This window comes from Rhopilema esculentum, chromosome 4, assembly GCF_057945365.1.
Source record: "Rhopilema esculentum isolate cy_ngs chromosome 4, ASM5794536v1, whole genome shotgun sequence".
In the NCBI taxonomy this organism is placed as follows: Eukaryota; Metazoa; Cnidaria; class Scyphozoa; order Rhizostomeae; family Rhizostomatidae; genus Rhopilema; species Rhopilema esculentum.
In genome coordinates this window covers 5,206,757-5,228,452 of record NC_142818.1, presented here as the reverse complement: position 1 = coordinate 5,228,452, position 21,696 = coordinate 5,206,757, and the positions used below count along the sequence as shown (strand labels likewise).

Below are 21,696 nucleotides of genomic sequence, written 5' to 3'. Positions count from 1 at the left end.
AAACTACTAGTTGAGTTCTGAAAATCTATTGACCTGTTAAGCCGATAATCGTTGCTTTGCGATAGTGGTCGCATGTCTCATTTACAATATATCATGGCTTATCCATTTATCCAATGTGTGACTCTGTTAATTCAAACCGGCCTATTCATCAAGCTTCAAGTGACTTGACCCGGATTTCACTGTGGTTTACGAGTGCACTTTGCAAGTGTGATCAGTAAAGTTCCGTTTTCTATGGACTTACAACTCCTCTACATATAGGTACGAAAAAGTTATTTTGTACACAAGGAATTAATCGAATGGCTTAAAAATTTGCACACGGCCAGGGCAGATGTCGGGTAAGCAAAGTGTGTCTCAAATTTGTGTAGCTGGGAATCAGTTTACTGCAAACTATGTCATAATTCAATGAAACTAGGAATTATACTTGAAAAAATTAATAAAAGAATTAATAAACGACGTTTCGAGCATAGCCCGTTATCAAATGAGTATATTAATGTCAAAATTCATTATTAAAATCTCATGCAATGTATGACGGAATGGGGAATTATATTGCAAGCAAAACGGAGGCTTGTCCCCAGGGGTGGTGCCAGAAAAGTAATGCTGGGGGGCTGTAATGTCAGAGTGCCGACATTGAGTGAACCACCAACAAAGATCTAATATAACACCATTTCCGCTGTGGTGATTCCAGTTCAAAAAATGAAAAAAAGTGAAAAAAAATCAAACAATGAAAGAAAAATTAAAAAAATCACGAAGCGGAAGTTATGAAAGTGCCGACATTGCTTAAAATTTTTCAAAAATTGAAGTGCCCACGGAGGGGCTCAAAGCACCCCCGGTGGCACCATCCCTGTTATCCCCGGAAAAATCTTTTAAATCACGGTCTTTGGAAATTCAGAAAATGTCGAAATTTAATGTCTTTTCTTTTCACAATTTGCTTTGGGAAGAAGATCCTCTGTCAAATTGACTGTTTTTGAAACTCTGAATAGGTGGCGAAATATTTAGGTGACAATTGGTGTAAAGTGGTTTGCAGATTTTGAAAGTTAGACTAAAACCCAAAGCCTAAAGCCATTTTCCAGCTAGCGCGACACTATCTTCTAAGATTTTACAGAGAAAGCAACTTCTCTTTCAAGCGTAGGAGACGAGATTATTTTCGATTAAACACGCAATCTTCTGAAATTTAGCAAAATAATGACTTCATTCTCATCAAACGGTATTTTATGAATTTTTGAAAGTTTCAAAGCGTTTCTTTGAAAAAATAAAGAAGGGCTTTAGCTCCTACGAGCCTAGTATGATGCCCGTACAATTATGCGTAATTACTGTAAGGCATTGAACATTGAACAGTGCTTATAAAACTGTTGACTTTTCAGAAAGATATCTGACAGCATCATTTGGAAAAATGGGTTCTAAGGGATCCTCATGCCACCCGTTTGTGCAAATTGTTAATTTTGCAGATTGAAGGGCTTCTTCTGTATGAGAAAGACATGGTAAAAAGGACAAAGAATCTCTTAAGAAAAAACACAGATATTATTCAGTAACGAAAATTATTTAAGTTTGAGGAAAGATTGGAATACTTTAATAAGTTATTTTCAAAACATACGGCTTATTCTTCCATTAATACTTGTAGGAGTTTCATATTTTCCAAGCTCTTTCTGTAGAATTCCAGGTTTGAGGTGTTTCTGCCAAGTTCCAAACAAGGAGAAAGGGGGGGAGGTACGGCTGGTCATTAGTCAGGGGATAAAAAGCCCCGTTTGTCACTAGACACGACTTTTAAATAAAGATGGACAAAATTTCTTTTTAGTACAAAACGCAGGAGTTTTAGCACTTCAAATACAAAATCAAGATGCCTTTGAGTTCTTAGTTGAAATGCAAAATTAAATAGCCTGTCACAGGCCGTTTAAAATTTTTCATCCCTTATAATTCCTAGAGCAGACTTAACTATTAAGGGATATTTGATCGTCCAAGGAAAGAGCCAGGGCCTATTTTAAGAAATTTTCAATACTGCACATTTTTAAGAAAATTTTAATACTGCACATTTATAATCATATTTTTTATAGGAAATTTTGTTGTTGCAATCAGTGCAAACCCCTGCAAACCCCAGGTATCTTAGCCATGCAAGTGTAGCGAGGAAATTGCCCGAATTTTGAACACGTGTATAGGCCATGACGGAGAAATCACAAACAGATAGACGATAATATACACAATCAATAATAACATTTCAAAACAGCAACAAAACAAACAGAAGCTACAAAACCTGAATAGAAACATAGTCATTTATCTCTTGTAAACGGAGTCACTATCTCATGTTTTGTCTGGACAGTGAAACAAAAAAGTTTTATTAGGCTCTTTATCTTTATTTTAGTTAAGTTAAGTGTGCTTCTGCTAGATGCCCAGAGCATGTTAGGGCAACTAATAAATTATTATTGAATGTTTTATCTTCGACAAGATCAAATTACGAAATTTACAGCAATGCTGACATTTACAGGAGATGTTTTGTTTTTGGTTCTGGAAATTTCGATTTGTTTTAAGTTTTGATGAGAGAGTCTTTCCGATGGTTATACGAGAATTACAATACATGAAGTCTATATCGAACTGACGAGGACACTTTTTGAACAAAGCAGGAATCTGGGATAGCCGCAAATAGAATTTTTTACAAATCCCAAAATTCAATACTGTACATTTTCGAAATCAATACTGCACGTTTTTAAATTAATACTGCACAAAGTGTGTAATACTGCACACTAAAATAGACCCTGGGAAGAGCATTATCATTCAAGAAAGGAACATGCACAAATAACATAACAAAATATAGGCAACATTGGAAAAATCCTTTTCCCCCTCGGCTTGGCCCGGGCTGACTCGGCCCGAGTACTGGTTTCTATAAAAAATTAGTGAATACAACATGCACCTAGCAGCATACCCTTCCCTCTACAACGCGTATAAATGCTTGATGACACTTAGCTGCACCCAAGTTTCCTTTGAAAGATTATTCAGCGCTACTGATAATTTCAAAAGAAGATAAAACTTTCCACTTGATTACGAGCAAGTCATTGGCCAATTTGCTGATTCATTTGCACTTCTTCGAAAAGAGTTGAAACTCTGAGAATTTAAATAAGTTTTAATTTTGATTCTTAACTCTACATGGGATTTTAAAGACTGTTTACACGAGAGGAAAGGTATGGATCCAATTGGATCCGAATTTACGAATTAAAGTCGATATGCTGCTGCTGTTTAGCGTATTGCTTTATTATCAATTTTTATTGAATCAATCGTATTCTAAGCTACATTTTCAGTGGGTGTGGCTCAATTTTTCCCGCCAAGCCCTAAACTGGGCCCTTGAGTTTTCTAGCCACCCTGCGATTTTGACGCCAGACCGCCCCTGAGTGTGGTTTTGAAATGGTTTAAAAATATCAATGATTATATAAAATCAAAAATTGGTTACCATATTTAGATTGGGTTATTAATATCCAAGCATTGAATTATGACCTATTTTCGGTTTTTTCTAGAGTTTGGCCTAGATAATTCATAGCAGTTTCTGTAAACAAACAAAGAAAAAGTAACTAAATCCCATCTTTGTACAAATGTGTCAAGAAATTTATGCATTGAGTGGCTAAACATTGTTGCTGGATCCGTTTTAAAACAGATCAATAATTATTTTCTGGAATTTCGACGAGACAGAAAATACCACAGCAAGCACCGCGACTGTAAATGCTTGGAATTTGCGAACGACGGCTTATTTTTCCAATATTAACATCAATGCACAAATTTAAGTGCAATATAAGGCCACTCACCAAATTTCACATTGATATTCGAATTAGAAGTGAACGAAATCAATCCTTACTTTTACCAAATTTATAAGGGCTCGGTATGGAGCAAGTTCCTTTTTGACACTATTCAAAATGGTGTAAGTAAACAAATTTGCCTCACAGCGGACCTGTGAGTTAGACATCTAGCGCCTTCGCACTGATCAGTGCGCCTTCGGCGCTTCTATATCATTGGTCTCAAACCAATGATACGGCGCTTCTATGTTATTGGTCCCAACGAAGGCATAGAAAATCCTATGATTTCAGATCTTTTCAAGATCTTGCTACTGTCGCTTTAAATCAATAAAGCATTGCAAGCAAGAAACATACTAGCACAATACAAGCTTAACAAAATTCTTGCTCGATATGGTCTTACAGAATGAAAAGCAAATTGTTGATGAAGATTGAGCCTGAATTCTTGAATAATTTGTAAATTTTGCAAATTTCGAGCCTCAACACTCTAACAAAATTTATTTTTACAAAATAGGATGCAATCGCATTAATTTTAACCACGATAATTTTTTCTTTTACCAGCTGATTCTCTCCAGCATGTTGCTGCCAGACCTATAAGAGCTAAAGGGCGTCGAGGGAGCTTAGCCCCAATAATGTTTGCCTGATCTGGTGATAATGGGCTGGCTATCAGGCTACAATAATGCTCAAAGTTTGGTTTCAAGCATTACATATATATATTGCTTTAAATAATGTGATACTTGTGTTCTTCTCTTGTGATTTCTTAACATGCTATTGGGCGATACCAAGAGGTAGACGCCATTTACAAGACAAAAGATTACAAAAAGTACGTAAACCAGGATTCATTTGAAAAGGGGGCCTGTATTATTAATAATAAGAACAAAGATTTTAAGTACTTTCGACACTGTAAATACTTTTAGCTATTTCAACCCCTTCTTTTAGTTTTTTACTTATAAAAAGGTAATTACGCTTATTTTTGTTTGTAGCTGCAGGTCGACATCAACATTAGTTGCCTTTAGGTAAACCTGCATTACCAAATAAAATGTCAAATCAGTTTTCTGAGACCTTTTGGGTTGTATCGTATTGGAGTCACAATTTTCTTTAGAGATACACGTCTTAGAAAACTTTCTCACTGCAAAAACCATCAATATGATACTTTCATTTATTATTTTGTAGTAGCCAAAGACTTTTTATCTACATACTTTCAGTTTATGTACGCTTTTGAAGTTCAGTGGAAAAGCTACAAAAGAGAAAAAGCATCTCGATTCTTGACACAGGTTTTCGAAAGGACCTGGATGGTATAAGAATTTCCAATCAATCTACAAGTGTATTGAAAAAATTAAATATTTGCAGACAATCGAAAGCTTTTTTAGCTTTTTTTCTACATTTGAAAAGGCTTTTTTAGATAAAAGGTTAAAGGATTGAAAGAGAAAGGCAGAAAAGTAAGAAATTCAATGCAGTTGATGTTAGGTTTTTAAAGACATATATACCTCTGATCATGTGATTATAGTATAATTCTAATGATACTTAGAATCCATACTGTCACGGTGATTGTGATCTACATACATACATAAAACTTCATGAGATATTTTATAGAACGTTTCCCGTCCTACTACACATCTAGCTATCTTATAAGCATAACTATATTCCAGTGCTTTATCTGATAGAACTAAAATGGCTACAAGGGGGCATGAAGCTAATTTAGAAGCGAGGCTATATTTTCCTTAATATCGAGCCAAAACAAAAGCACAGTACGAAGCAACACAAACATGGTCGAACTTTTTACTTATAATCAATTAGTTTGACTCGATGACTTTCAGGCGCGCGAAAGTTTGGTAGTACCCATGAAAGGTTCGTTGAAGATTTTAACTCCATTAAACAACTTCGAACATTATCGAACAAGATTTATCGATATCTTAACAAGCTGGTCAAGCCAATTGAGCTTTTTCAGGAATTTAGTTCAAAAATATTGTTGGATGAATTGCTTGTTATGTTCGAAAGTGTCACTACACGGCAAATGGAGCGCTAGTTTGATAGTCATAGTGTCCGCTATACCAGAATACAGTTTATAGCATTTGCCCATCCTTGTAATATGTAAATTACTTAATTATATAAATTGCTCTGAATTATGAAAACCAAGAAAGTAACCAATGCATGTGTGTTAAATGTGACCTTGAATTTCTTTCCCCTTTTTTAATTACTATTGCTTTTAAAACTGCTTGAGTCATTTGCTGCATTCTTCAGAAAGCTGCCACAGTCATAAGGCGAGCAACAAATACAACCTTCCCGCCTCGCATTCAGCAGCACAGGGATCATTCGTGACCCAGTACAGGCGAATCGATTTTTACACAAATCTTCCATACGCATCTGATTGGCGTTTCTACAAAAATCTTCCACTCTCATCTGGCTTTCGCAATAGCATGGCCTGAAGAAGTTGTGATGAGCGTTTTCTTGATGGAGTCTTTCATTTGTTGCTCTTTTGTTCATAACATGTTTTCTCCATTTCGCTCTCCGATTCTGAAACCAAACCTGAGTGATAGATAAGAGAATGATTGTTCTAATTTGCAGTGGTTCAAATGAGAACCTGAAATTATGATCTAAAAATTCTCCGACAAGCATATAGTTTTGAAGAGAAAGCACGGTCAGTGGCGTGACCAGAAATTTCTAAGGGTACATCTGGAAGTTTCTAAGAAGTGAGAGCTTTATAAAATGGCTCGCAATGCATTCTTGTTATTGATTTCAACCAGGGAAACTGCATTAACAATCAATAAACTGGAAAAGAGTGGTGCTAATGCAACGCTTTTTGAGTATTCCTCGCCAAGCCATATAAGGACTTACTAATCAGAGGGTTGTACAATCCCCTTGTTACGCTACTGGAAATGAGAAGGAAAGAGATCTTCCATGACAGACAGCTATCTATTCGTTTTGTAATCTCACCTGTATTCTAGCTTCGTTTATCTTGAGCCTAACCGCAAGTTCATCTCTCATCATTATATCCGGGTAATGCTTTTCTTGGAAAGCCTTTTCCAGTTCTTGGAGCTGGTGTTTTGAAAAGGTTGTTCTTGCTCGTCTTTGCCTTGATCTAACGGCCCACTGATAATCTTCAGAATGTTTCGAGCCAACGAAAGAGGACACACCTAAAAATGAAACAAAAATCTATTTAATACAGAGAAAATCATGAAAAGTAATCATTGAATGTCTACAGCTGGAATGATGTGCTAAATTTAAACTGAGATTCTCTTAAGCATGACTTAAAAGCAAAGAGGCATACAAACATGCAACGCATTGCTGTGAAGATAATGCAATACTCTTTGAATCCATGCCAGTTGCAGATATGCCTTTGAAAATCTTCCCTTAGCGAAATAACTCAGACACAGCGAATTATAGGTTGTTCATTTGCCAAAAGCAAGCATCAACCATTTCACCTGCCTTTTTATCACAAAGGAGTCATTACATCATACAATTAAGACGGTTTGCTAAGTTGACGATTACACTGCTCAACAAAATCCTTGAAGAATTTCCGACCCAAAAACGGGGGTTGACAAAATGTTATAAATCACGATGGATAGCAGTATAACACAATACCGCTTTCCTAGAGATATAAAGATTATTTTATATACATCATGTTTAATGAACAATTTCATTGCTACTATTTTCTTGTTTTATATTATTACTCTGTTAATTTTTTCATTTGAATCGAGTTGATCATTTGTCTATATTTTCCTGTTTAGCTATAACCGTTTTAACTTTCTGGAATTGAATTTAATCGATGATCTTTATTATCTAATTTGTCCTTATCTGATATGCCACCTGAGGTAATAAACATAAAAAACTATATGCAAGTCATTGGAAACTTCTTCTAGTATTTTTGACAGGATAATGAGAAGGGAGTTTGCAAGAATTACATGTGCACATTGGCCTTAGCGCTTTAACACTTTTTGCACGCTCGAGAAAGAAAATTGAACTCATTTTCGCAAGATATCGAGCATAAACCTATGAAACCGCGCTAGTATAACTCAATTTATTGATCTCTTATGTAACCACATACTCTTATCCAACTTCGTAAATACTCTTATCTGTTCATACTAAAACATCACATTCGTAGAAAAATCATTTCTTGGACAGTGGGGTCCATACAAAGGTTTTGCTTGTCTTTCTTTTTTTCAAAAACACAAAGGCCCTTTTTTCTATTGCCAAAACCGATTCACGATAATGGAATGGAACACCCTTTTGAAAACCAACATAGAAAGCAAAGCTATGCTCATGACACATTTGAACCCCCGTGTAACAGAGGCCAGGTGTCTCGTATAGCAATCAGCAATCAAAACGCCATTACAAATTTACTTTTGTTGCATAAAATATATAGGAGACGTTAATAAATCTACTGCAATTACAGTAATATTAATGACTTGTTTGCCTAGCGCTTAGAAGTCGCTTTTTACAGTAATAAAAAGCTACCACTGTACAAAAGTAATAAGAACCTGATTGACGTTTTCAACTAAGTCTTAAAACTTAGGGCGGAAACTTATTATCACGTGTACAAAAAGGAGCGAAAATCCGCTTCGCTTTAATTGCATTAACAGAGTACCTTGTTTAATTATAAATCTAGTTCAAACGAAAATCAGTTCTTGCACTGCTTGTGCTAACAAGGGATCGCTGGGATTTGCATGATTTTAATTCGCTGCCTCGTATTCGAGATCAACCAGAAAACTTATACCTAAGAGAAGTGAACAAAACAGCCAAATGTGTTTGTGATAACAGTGAGTGCGAGGTTTGGAATTTATTCCCTTACCTTCTTTCACCCTTTACTGTGGACTAAGTGGAATAACGTCGTCTGGAAAATACTTGCAGCTATATTGTTGGGAATTCTATAAAGATTCTTCTTTTCTCTTATTCTCTTCTCTTCTCTTCTCTTCTCATCTCTTCTCTTCTCTTCTCTTCTCTTCTCTTCTCTCTCTTGTGTTCTTACCGTAAATGCTATTGGCTAGATCAAATTGTTACAAAAATTTAAAGTGTAAAGGTAGACACTGGAATATAAAAGACGATGTAGTTTGATACCTTTAAGTAATCTAGAAAACAAGCCAATGCAGGGCCATGTTGAAGTAAAAGTAAAAACGCTTACCACGGACCACTCAAACGAGAGGAGGCATTGACACCCACCTTTTATTAGCATATACTGGTGATATTTGATAGCGAAACATTTTTCAATCTTTTTTTGTTTCCTCGGTATGGGATTAAAAGCACAGTCCTCACTTTCGAGACAGAAGAATGAATTGCTATAAACGGAAGCAAGCATTAGAAGCAAGCATATCAAGCAAGCATTAGGAACGTAGGAACAGACAGACATACAAAGCAAGGACTGCAATTGAAACGAGTATTAAAATCAGTAACTAGAAGCATCCACTGGAAGCATGCAGTGGAAGCAGGCACTAGATAGAAGCAAGCATACCAAGCAAACATCGCAAGCAAGCGCTGAACAATGCAAAATCTATTAATATCTCCAAAGCTACTTTAGCACCAAAATATCTGCACGCTTTGCCATACAAGGTAAGGTTATTCATTTCGTATTTTTTTAGGGTTTTAAGATTTTTAAGGTCTAAAATTTGTGAATCTTTAAGAGTACGACGCTTTGGAATCGCAGATGCTGTTCCAGTGGACCAAAAATATTGAAAACTTCACAGTGTCGCTTGTTTAAAGATTAATGAAAGTTTATGCCACCGTTTGTACCCATTGAGAGCTTTAAATATTCTTTTGGACTAATCTCTATCCGAAACTTACATTAGCAAATATGAGCAACAGCTTTCAAACTTCATTCCTTTTACTTTGCAAATCTTTGCTAAAACATTAACAACCTGTCTGTACATGCTGGAGTTTATGACTTTAATAAAACCAAGAGCCAAACTGAGTTCTAACCAATTAACCATCTAGTGTCAAGAGCATCAAAGATGTACACTCATTTATAAAGGTCCGCCCATCACTAAATTGAGCAGTTTTGCTGGATTGTCTTAACTATCACGCATGGCGACTAATAGTCCTGCATATATTTTCGTGAATTTAAAGACAGTCAGCAATTAGTACTAACGCGACTAGAAAACAGTATTCCTACTTGCCTAAGCAAAATGTCCATAAGGCATCCATATCTCCATGCACATCATTTACCGTTCAGTTACGCAGTTTGCACTTTCAATAATGTTGCTACGAAAAATATTTATGGAACCTGGGGCAATGTTAGAAATCGCAAAAATCATGTATTTACTATTTTGTGGCTGGCTTATAATCATAGGGTTTTCTCTTGTCAGTATTAGTAGATTAACCGTTTCTAGTTGAATATATTTCTGGATACATCTGAAACTACTCATCGCTAAAAATAATGTAATAGAAGTCTTTGAAATCCTAAAGAAAGGACGAAGCAAGATATTCTTAAACGATTTTGGTGTGCTATAAATACTCATCACAATGCCATTCTTGCGGAGCATTTAACAAAATTCATTCGCAATATATACTACACTAGCATGATATCCTCTACAACTTGATCTCGCAAGAACAGTTATGGGCTACAAATTTCTTCCGAGTAGAAAATCTGAATTCGGTCTTTGGTAACATCTTTGCCACAAAAGCGTGGTTGGTATAATGTGTAAGAGGAATTTGACGAATGAATAAAAGTATTCCTTAGAAAGCGCAAAGAATGTGTACACTGATTTGCTGCAGTATATGTCTCCAGAATTGCAGCTGATATGAAACACAGTAAGATTTATGCTGTTGACACTGTATCTACAACGCTATTATCACTGTCTCGTTAAATCATTTTATCTCCATAGCCACTAAAAGAATATAGTTTTACAATTGCAAAAAGTATTACGTACAAAATTATGTCTAATATATGCAAATTACTCACAATATGTTTGCTATAAATATAATTGCTATCAGGGAACAACCAAAAGCAACAAAGCTCTGTGATACAAAAACCACAATTTATGTTTTTAGAATGACTGTTGACAAAAATATTGTCGTAATGGGAAGAAATAAAGCCTTTGGTTGAACCAGTTCGGCAATTAAAAAACAATATTATAGTACAAGTAATTATATAAAAAGGGAATGACTGCCAAGACCATGAAAATCCAAACAGAAAAAGCACAATTTCGGGATTAATTTCAAATTTTGTATAGCCATTGCAAAAACGGACAATATGTCGATGCAAAAAAACTAAATTGGACCAAAGAGCAAAAAACAGTTTCGAGTCATGCAAAACTAACTTAGTACAGTTACACTTTGCAAAATTAAGTGAGCATACTTAGAAGGAGGCAAAGGGCAATTTTCCTGGGAACCGACGCCAGCAAGGGGAGCGTATAAATGTTAAAGGAGTTTTTTGTCAGCTTGAACTGAGAAAACCATTTTGTGTAGGGCATTGTAAGATTTGTCTTTTTCAAAAACAACGGAAAACCAATTTCGCCTCGTTTGCATGCCGAATGTGAGGGGTCATGTGATAATTTGGCAAAGTCGAATAAAACAGGACCGGTGTGGGTTCTTGTCGTACAGAGTAAATCACTCAATCATTCCGATTCAGGGCTGCATTGCACTGGGACTAAGTGAAAAACGTGATTTCTGAAAATAGCTTTGAAATCTCTAGGAAAAACCAGCATTTGACAGTTCAGCTTCATAAACATCATAAAAACCTAAAATTTAAAATTAATATATTCATAATTAAAATTAGGCTATTCATAAAAGTATTTATTGTTCAGCTTGCGGTATACGCCCAAATAACTTTGATTGACTTAAATTGAGCACTAGCCGAAACTAGGTTCAGTTAAAAGAAGCGAACTATTCAAGACCAAACATAAAACACTTAAGACGTAACGAAGAAAGCCTCTTGACTTGCCTACCTTTATGTATCCATTGACATCGCCATAACAGGCTAAGGCCCGAGTTACACGACACCGGATTGGGTTCACTCGAAGCATTTCGGATTGCCAAACCGGAGTCAAAGTCACTCTACTCAGGAGTGTAGTGAAGATCAACCCGAAGTACTCCGCTACGCATTTTATCCAGTGTAAACGCCCCAGTAATGTTCACCCCACTGCCTTGCTCATAAGCAAGCTGCCTCTTTACCTCTCATCTTGCTAAAAAAGCGTGCACTTATTCCAGAGACAAGTTCCGCTTCACTTTCCGTCCAAACAAAAACATTTTCTTGATGTTTCTTTCCATCTTTAGATGCATTTTAACAAAGGAAATTTCCGTTTGTTTTCTACCATCCCCGTTGTTTTATTGTGGGGCCAATATTTTGATGTCAAAGAAGCTGCTTCGCCCAATTACCAAAAAAATGTCTCTTACATGCCCAAAGTAAGCGGCGCAGTGTAACACAAAACGGCGTAAATGTCAAATCATAGCCGTGCAAACACCCCCAAAAGCGGAGTGCTATCGCCTCGGATTGTAAGGGCAATCCATAGTGAAGCCAATCCGGCGTTGGCTAACTCAGGCCAAAAAGAAAACCGAACTAGAAGCATAAAAGATCAGCTCAGCAGTAATCTTGTGTTAGACCGAACACGATAAAAATACCCTACAACATTCATACTGATTAATAATACGAGCAGCACTAGCTGACTGTAGCAGAACTCCACTGATAATCCTTGACAAAATTTGATACATTAGTAAAACCATTAATTCGATTCACTTTAACACTACTAAATGTACAATAAAGTTCTTTCTAAACTCGACCCTTTGTTATCTAACAAGCGATACCCCAATTTATGTAAAAAAACACGTCGTGAATTTTCTCTGAACAAGAACCGCTGTTTAGCTACGAACAAGATCGACAGATAAACAGACACTGTAGACTCTACCATTCACCACAAAACATCCTGAGGCCAATGACACGCAGTTCTGGCAATAGGTAAGCCAATCCAGAAGAAACAAGTTGATCGAATCTGTAGAGTCAAACAATAGTTTTTTCAAGCTTTACTTGTATATTAATCCCAGAAAATGTCATAAAGTTAAAGAAGCAATATAACCTCACTATTGCACAGAAAAATTGATAATTCAGTGATACAGTCTGGCTAATTAACTGTAACATTTTCTTTTTAAAATCTGTAGTGAAGTTAAACTGAAATGAAATCCAGAAGTCAACGGCATGCAATATCCAACACGGTGTTCCAGATTCTGATGCCCCAATACCAGAAATAAGATAAAAGTTCTTAATCGCAGCAAATTTACTACGAGAAGATACAATAAAGCATGTTTAGTGAATTAGGAGTAAGTAAACGTTATGGCAGATCATCTCTGCATGTTAAATGACAACCAAAGGACTCAAATTTTGCTGGTGTACACTTAGAGCATACCTCTAAAACCAGCAACTTGGATCCACTCTTCTATTTGTCCTTCTCAGAGCCAGCTGAAGATGTCTTCTTTTTCTTGCCAATAAGGCCGCCGAGCGAGATTCTTCTGCCTTGCTACAAAAGCAGTAAACACGACTGATATATAGCAGTAAAAAGAAAGTATGAAGGAATCTCTTTGAAGAGGTATGAAGGAAACCTGAGTTATCAAATCTCGTCAAGGAGGTTTGGAATAGGAAATTTCTGACTGAAGAAACTGAAATAATGGGATCAATCATGTCAAGTGATAAAAATTTTCACCCTTAAAGTTAAAAAAGTCAAGTGGTAACTTCAAAATACTGCTTTTTCCATTTTTCTGTACGGTATTTTCTCCTTCCCTCTTTTCGACCGGATATTGGAAGATTCCGCGTCTCGATCCGATTCCGGCGCTAAGATCGTCATCTAGAATTTTTTCAATTTTTGTTGACCCTAAAAAGTGTTGGTTAATTTACTGTGATCCAAATGAATGCCAAAAATACCTTTTTAGAGACTTTTAATATCTGAACAGAAGCAGTACCTAAGGAATAAATACTTACTTTTTTCTGTTTCTCTTTGGTTTTCTCCTTTGAACTTTCTGAATGTTTCTTTGCAGGGAATGTAAATTTGCCTCCGGAGTTTCTTGATGACGGCGGTGTACTTGCCGTTAGACACGGCGTGCTCTTTTGCAGCATTTCTTTAGGAGACGAGTGTGACAGTGGTGGCAACTGCGTTACCGAAGCTGATTTCCCCCGGGATCCTGATGGCGCTTCAAAGACATCTCCATCAATACTACTGGCAATTTCCGTCTCTTCATCAACTTCATCTAGCATTTTGGGTGACGAAACCTCAGATTTTCTATCCGTTGCAATGGGACTAGAGACTGTTCGACTGGTGGTTTCCTTTACTATAACGTCAATAGGGAATTCAACATGAAGCGTCCTTCGCTTGATAGTATTTCGAACAAAACTTGCATCGTATTCACTTTCCCCCGATCTAGTGTTTCTAAACGGCATATCAACAAGAGCATAGGCAGTTTTGCTGCCTTCCATATCGACCCCATCTTTAGTCCATTGAGACGGGGGTTTTCGAGGTAACGTAAAAGAGTTAGATGATTTGACTGCATTTTTGTTAGGAACTGGATCATTTCTGTTTGCATCGATTTCAGCGCTCATGTCGTGAATCCCACTGGTGTTTGCGCTGCCAGAGCTCACCCAAGACAGGCGCTTGTTTTGGTTAAACGGCTGTGCGTCAATTTTAGGCTGGCTGTCAGTTCGAGCTCGCGAAAAAACTTGGGTTGTAGCAGGGTAAACAGATGAAGAATTTTCGGAATAGAGTCCAGAGGGCTGGCTTTCTACACTGATTCCTGTAGTTGCCTCTGAACGTGAGTAATCTTTAAAGACAGAACGAACACCATGTTTAACACCAATGAAAGTAGACTCAAAGTAGAAATTTTATCCGAGAAATTAGTAGCCTTAAAAGGATTCAAATATGCATGCTTTTGAAAAAGGTGCCTTTTCTTAAAAAATAAGGTTAGCAAAATACGGTTGCATTAAACTACGGTTGCAACGAAAGCAAACGTTTGATGAATAACTTTACTACCGTTAAGGGATTACCGAATTAATTCCTATTAAACAAATTCCACTTCCAAAAAAGCCTCACTTGCTATTTTTAATAGGCACGACATATCTTAATGCGATACACAGAAGAAAAATGAAGAGATAGGCGAACGAAAAACGCCCTACCCTTGCTTCGTTTCAAGTCGTTCAGTAAAAGCTTTCTGATATCAGAAACCCAAGCGTCTTTAATTTCGCAACTTGACGCCTGAAAATAGATTAAAAAGTTTAAAGTAGAGAAGTGTTTATGGGCAAAGCTGATATTAAAAATGGATTTCTCGATAGGAAACGAAACCAACTTAAATGAATGAAATACACATGATACCGTACGCTAAATCAACAATACCTTTTTTAATTAATGCGTTTTTATTAAAGCCGTAAGGGTGCTGTTGTGACAGAAGACGTGAAACTTCAATGGGAATAAACCTTCATTGGCTAACTATAGGGTGAAGGAAAGCACATAACAGAATCACTGGCTTTCCAAGCATAAACTTTCAAATATGAGTATCAAAAATATCACTTGCTGCTTGCTATGGTCTCTATCATGGCGTAGCGACTAGAAGGTCAGGCTTATTTTTCATATCAAAAAACGGTTCGATAACATTCATATAGGAGAGGGAGAGAACAGCCCCGATGCGACAAATGGAGAGACAGCGAACAGCCCCATTGACAGAAATACAGGCTCGATTGCCTCGGATGCTTTTGTACAAGATCACGATGAAAAGTTGACAGATATGGTAACTTTTTCTAAACTGACAATCACCTGAAGAATATATGACTCTGTCTTTTTCGACTTCCGCCATCGTCTATACCAAACTTCGAACCGGAGACCTTTTTCACCAATGTTTTCTGTTAGACCAACGTCAGTAATCTACGTGATCAACATAACCACAATTAAGCAAAAAAACATACTGCATACTAGCAGGTAGAACTCGCGTTATAATATATCAATTTAGTATAGTTTATAATGTCATAGTATATCAAGGAGTTGAACTCAATAAACCTATTTTGCATATATGGACTCCCCGCCTATTCAGAGATGGTTTATTCCCTATGCGAGCAGAGCTGTGACCGGGTGGGGACTGAGTAGAGGTGGCAATCACACTCCCCTCCTTTTGTTGGGCACAATGATCTTCACCAATGTGATTAACGTTATAGTTAGAATAAACTTTTAGACCGTTTGGTTTACTAATACAAACTAAATGGTATTTGCATGATCAAATTGTCACGTAAATGGCCGCTTCTTTCTTTTTTGTACTGGAATGCTGGCCAAGGGGCACGCCCTTCCACAAAAAACGGAAGGCATTTCGAGACAATGACTTTGATCTTTATCAAGCTAGGAAATTTTCTTCGAGTGGTCAAAGAAGTTTTCAATATGGAGAATTAAATTAGTTATGAAACTTAAATTAAACAAAGAAGTTAAATTATGAAACAACTTTCAATTTGGTAGAAGGTAATGTCAAGTAAGTCAATATACTTCCTGCTTAATATAATTGTATTTAACAACAATTCTTCTCAAAAATAAAAACAGAAATAGAGTAGCATGCGATATAATACATTTCTGAGCACTGACAAAAGCATAAACACATAAATATGCGATAAAACTTCAGCCAAAGTCATTCACATTTGAAATCTCTTCTTGCAGCTATTATGACAAAAGCAGGTAATCCTAACCATGCTGAGATAATAGCATATAACGCAGCATTTCTTGCACACAATTCTACTCAATTTCTTGCAAAATTTTCACAATTCAATTATTTCTTATTAACAATTTACAGTACAAGAACCTGTTTGACGGTACGAGGCAGATATAACATCGAAACAAAATCTCAATCTACTTCAGTCAGAACTAACAAATACCCCTGAAAAAAACCAACAAACCTTTAAAGAGTTTTTGTAGACAAAACAATCGCCTTGAACAGCCTGTTTTTTGGCTTTGGAAAAGAGAATAAATTCCTCAAACAAGAAAACTCTTCTTGCGTGTTTCTTCTTGTTGCTGTACACCACGAACTCTCCCTAAGAACAAAAATGCTCAACAGTTGACTAATAAACAGAAATAACACCATCCTAAGAAAATAGGCAGAGCAGGCTTTTACCAAAATAACGTAAGATTTTTAAGAAAGTTTAACTAAAATCCCTAGATTATCTTTCACTTTCCTAGCCCGTTTATCGATTGATCAAGCGCTGCTATCTAAAATAAGACTATCTGATCTATCATCATCATCATCATCATCATCATCATCATCATCATCATCATCATCATCATCATCATCATCATCATCATCATCATCATCATCATCATCATCATCATCATCATCATCATCATCATCATCATCATCATCATCATCATCATCATCATCATCATCATCATCATCATCATCATCATCATCATCATCATCATCATCATCATCATCATCATCATCATCATCATCATCATCATCATCATCAAGTAGATCAAGCTACATCCATACACTGTATTATAACAGAAATAATTTCACTTTTGCCAAGCTTTTCGTACCAAAGTTAGCAAACCCCTCACCTGTCTCAAAAGGCAGCCCTGAGCACGAAGATTCACCTGAAAATGAGGAAGGGTGATCTCATAAAACCGTAAGATTGTTAAAGACAACTACAATACGTACGACGCCTAAGTTACTGTTTGAAAAATTCAATTCAACTCTAGTGCAAATAGCCAATGATAATAACAAGGTGCTGTAGCATTGCATTATAAATCAATTTTATCAGCAGAAAGGGTAGAAGTTGTTTTGAAGCTTACATCACATTCTCTGATCGAGTCCATTGCTAACAGATCATTTCCATGTCTCAGCTGAAATTTTATCATATCCTGAGCAGCCTGTCACAAAATGAATGTGAAACATGGTTGTAGATTGTCGAAAGAGGGTTTTAAAATTTGATTAATGTACTGAAAATTGTACGGATATCTATAAAATTGTAAATAGGGAAGATGATTTAAGATGCTAACAAGGATTACATATAGATACAGAAAAGATATCGGTCCCCGGGAACTGTTTTTTCAGACAGTTTAAGAACTGACCAGATCTCAAAATTAACAAATTCCTAAAGTTGAAAACGCAAGCCAAATTTAAAGCTATGATACATAAAAGCTTTGTGTACAATTTTTGCGGAAACCATTAAATGTTATATTTTCATCTGGCATTAAACTCTCCCCGTGTTTAACAGGCTCTATGAAAGAAAACATCTTGTATCCGATGCTAAAAACAAAAAAAAACAAAACTGAGTGGAACAGAAAAGTGCTAACAATGAAAGTTAGTCTCCCTTAAATGTTTTAAGCGCACATACTCACCAGAAGTTCGCTCATTCGAGGATCGTTGGCAGAGCAGCAATTAGCCATATCCTACAATGGGAAAATTATTTAAAACCAGGCCTTACTTATGATTACTTCTGAAATCCTTACAATATATATTGCAAAAATACTTCAGATTAAAAATCAATATATATAGATTAAAAACAGTTGTATTACGAAGTCAAGTAGAAAGGTAGATTCGATTGTAATTAGATTTCACGAAGGAATCATAATACCCCACCATCCATTGACAAAATAAACAAAAAAGGCTTAGGAAAAATATATAAGGAGAAGCAACTGCAAGTGTACTGAAAACGAGCTTTTGAGCAAAGTTTCGGGAAACAGAGCCATAAATACACAAAAATGTTTAGTTAGTTACTTACCTTAAGAAGCAAAGCATACTTTCCGAGTCGCTGTACGGGTTTAATGAGGTAGCTTGCGAGGTTAAGCTTATCTTTGAGTTCGTTTTGCTTGGCCTAAAATAAATGAAATTGAAAACAGTCAAATGATTAGCCGTCACCAGACCTTTCCGGACAATCAAAATATTCAGGCTCACCACTGCAATACAGTCTATACACTGGAATATGTAATAGCAAAATAAAAACTTTCGATTTAGAAAGATACAGTTGCTTTCAGAGCCGTTATGTGGCAGTTGTTGCTAGCTGGGGAAAGTGGACATACGTTTTGTTGGCTCGATCTAATCATAATAAGATGCCCACGTTATTCTAACTCATTACAAACAAGTTTGTTACTGTTAGTAATCTTCATACTCACCGCAAAGTAAGAATTTCCAAAGTCATCCAGTAGCTGATCAGATTTCGGCTTATTCTTGTTGTACAGAGCGTAGATGTAAAACTGTCGCTCCTTCAAAAAGCAACATACAGATAGCATTGCATGAGTGCTAATATAAGGAGATACTGCTGATGTGGATAGCCTTCGCTTATAAGAAGCTACTGTACATTGTGAGATAAATGGGGGCAAATTCTCACCAGGTTTTAAGAGAGCTTAGAGTGGCTTTGAAACATGGACCTATTTTCTCTGTAATCAAACGGAAAAAAGAACTTAACTTAAGAAAACAGGCCTTTGATCACCGCAATGAAGTTGTAGGACAAAGTTGCGTGTCATATCCTTGGAGAAGTCCAACTATGGCACATATTCGTTTCACTGTATAATGTTCATAGCAACTTTAATCAATATAATCTTCATCAATACTATTGATAAATTCTTGAAAGGAATAAACATACCCATCTAAGAAAGCACTTTCCCACTTGCAACGGTGTGTGCAGGTAATTCTCTAGTTCTTGAGAGAAGTACCTGAGCAGAACAAGGTAAGCCTTTAACAAATGCACAGAAATACCAAACTTAAATCTATGGAGATCTGATTTTTATCTTCTGTAAGCACATGACCCATCATACAGAAACGTAGAAAATTGCCTCTGGACATTTCCGAAAGAAAAAGCAACAGAATGCAAACTACACTGCCTTTTAATCGTTAGATATTTATTCTATGACTACAAGTTTATAATCTACAAAAAGATCAGAACCAGTGGTTTGCGTGGTACAAAAGGCTATGAGATGGTACAAATAACCTTAGGTCTATATTGGTTCCAACAGAATGTACACAAAATGACAACGAGTCTAAATTTGATCATGGAATAAGGTAATAGCTTAAGAAGATTCTCAGTCAACAATAAAATGAATCAAAATAGGGTCACTGTCAAATTAATGCATAAGAAATGCGTTTGAAATAAAAAATAGTTGTTGCTTGTTTCGGAAGATGGCAAATTTGAATGAATAGATACATAGATATATTTAATCTATATATCAAACACGCAAACCTTTTATGAAAGTCGTGTATTCTCTCAATATTTCCAAATAATATATTCTTTTTTCCAACAAGTGTTGGAGGCAGAGATGGCTTTTCAAGCTCAGGAATGTAGTTCTAATGGTAGAATAATAAGCAATATAATGGGGAATGATACAAAATTTTACAATCTGCATGATAAAACCTTCCTTAAAGAGCTAACAACGCTGCTAGAAGAGCACACTATGAAACCTTTGTTCTCTCACCACTCAGAAACCCGGAAGTAAAATAAACACCAATCATCTGATTAACAAAAAACCCTTGCTATAAATTCTGAAGATTATGTACGAAATTCGATTAAACAATATAGATGAGAAACCGGAAACGATGAAAGTTGTCCTTTTAAAACAGAAACCGGAAACAATAGTTACTTTCTATAGCCCACAGGATAATAACTTCCTTATCTCAAAACCAATTACGTAGAAATGAGAATCTTGACAAACATTGCCGTGGTATAGATTAATTACTTTTGAAAACTTTTGAAAACTATTATATGATTCTATAGGAAACGACATCAGAAAAATTATTAATGTGTTTGCAAAAGACAATACCAAGACCTAGATCTTATTATTGGAAAATATATATCATGAAACTAATGATCGTTCACCCTGATTTCAAAACTGTTAGATTTAAAGTCAGGAATTGAAATTAGATCTCACCTTTAAAATATATTCAAGTGACGCTACGTAATCATTCTCCGTATTGATCATCTCTTCGGCAATGTAGCATAGTTTTCTAAAAAGGAATTAGCAAAAAATTTCAAAAGGCAGACATCCAAAACAACAGTGAAATAATTTTTCGTCGACAAATACAGTATCTTTAGAATAAATTTTTTTAAAAATTTTATCAGAAATCAAGCAACAAGTCAAAAATGCTTTTGTTCAAAAGCGTCTAGAAACTACGGATATGCAAAATCTTGAATATCAAAATGAGTTCACTTGAAAATATGTTTGACTCTAACATCTTGTATAACGTTTAGGAATATATGACTTATGCGGGAATATAACTTTGACGAATATTCCTGCATAATAGACAGCTTGTTTCAAGAACAGAATAGGTCTGCATTGGCCTTTGCTCAAGTTCCTAGTAATCTACTGCGCCAATACCAAGCAGGAATCGAATAATTTGATGCTACTAGCAGATGGCAAAGAGCTGTTTTCAGATCAGAACGGCCAAAAAAGCGTACAAATCGTCTCAAATCACTTAGAAATTCAAAGATTTAAGTTTAGAAAAAACTTGACACCAACAATATTTTGATCTTACTCTTTTAATTTTGAGGAAATCTGCGCATCATATGCCGCTAGTAGCTCATCATTTTCATCATAGCCTCGCTCCGAATCACTTTTCCAACTAAACATCGGGCCTACGCTGTCATCTTGCTCCTTCACATCCTCGCCACATTCAGTTGCAAGGTCCTCATCTTTTCCTATTCCACTTGAAGATTCGCTGCTTGCGCAGTTCAAGGAATTCTGCAAAGAAAGAGTCAACACAATATATGGAAAGTTTTCTGAAAGAATAGTAGGGAAAAGCTAAAATATCTATTTTAAGTTTTGTTTGAGAGCATCCTCTTCTGCGTATGAAACGTTGATTCGTGAAATGTTCTTGAGTCATTCTATTGATTGTTATGCGGGAGACTTTTGAATTAAAACCAGTATAGAGACTAGATCGTTTCATACCAAATCAACCATGATTTTTAACACACGTTGAAGCACCTTTATAAACTGTTTGTGTTAGCAGGGTTACCTCGCAGATATGTTACCTGACATCAATTTGCAGAAAATTTGGTTTC

The 21,696-nt window shown here is 36.1% G+C and overlaps 2 protein-coding genes across 6 annotated transcripts in view; both read right to left on the bottom strand.

The window, feature by feature from the left end:
* The window catches only part of LOC135691201 (mdm2-binding protein), a 31,177-nt gene extending 27,311 nt beyond the window's left edge, over nucleotides 1-3,866 (bottom strand). Inside the window, exon 1 of one of the 2 annotated variants that reach the window (XM_065208995.2) lies at nucleotides 3,783-3,866. The gene's annotated coding sequence lies outside the window, so the exon portion shown is untranslated. The remainder of the gene's footprint in view (nucleotides 1-3,782) is intronic. The other variant, XM_065208994.2, reaches the window with a different exon arrangement.
* Nucleotides 3,867-10,224: 6,358 nt separating this feature from the next.
* Nucleotides 10,225-21,696, bottom strand: part of LOC135691200 (puratrophin-1) — a 29,919-nt gene continuing 18,447 nt past the window's right edge. For all 4 annotated transcript variants that reach the window (XM_065208991.2, XM_065208990.2, XM_065208989.2 and 1 more), the window contains exons 13-27: nucleotides 21,171-21,376; nucleotides 20,567-20,642; nucleotides 19,882-19,985; nucleotides 19,288-19,357; nucleotides 18,818-18,907; nucleotides 18,427-18,519; nucleotides 18,044-18,094; nucleotides 17,495-17,572; nucleotides 17,261-17,296; nucleotides 16,603-16,737; nucleotides 15,485-15,592; nucleotides 14,851-14,929; nucleotides 13,666-14,498; nucleotides 13,097-13,207; nucleotides 10,225-12,685 (exon numbers count right to left, since the gene is read on the bottom strand). In XM_065208991.2, the coding sequence (XP_065065063.2) occupies nucleotides 13,127-13,207; nucleotides 13,666-14,498; nucleotides 14,851-14,929; nucleotides 15,485-15,592; nucleotides 16,603-16,737; nucleotides 17,261-17,296; nucleotides 17,495-17,572; nucleotides 18,044-18,094; nucleotides 18,427-18,519; nucleotides 18,818-18,907; nucleotides 19,288-19,357; nucleotides 19,882-19,985; nucleotides 20,567-20,642; nucleotides 21,171-21,376 (2,040 nt within the window). In that variant the 3' untranslated portion in view covers nucleotides 10,225-12,685; nucleotides 13,097-13,126. The remainder of the gene's footprint in view (nucleotides 12,686-13,096; nucleotides 13,208-13,665; nucleotides 14,499-14,850; nucleotides 14,930-15,484; nucleotides 15,593-16,602; nucleotides 16,738-17,260; nucleotides 17,297-17,494; nucleotides 17,573-18,043; nucleotides 18,095-18,426; nucleotides 18,520-18,817; nucleotides 18,908-19,287; nucleotides 19,358-19,881; nucleotides 19,986-20,566; nucleotides 20,643-21,170; nucleotides 21,377-21,696) is intronic.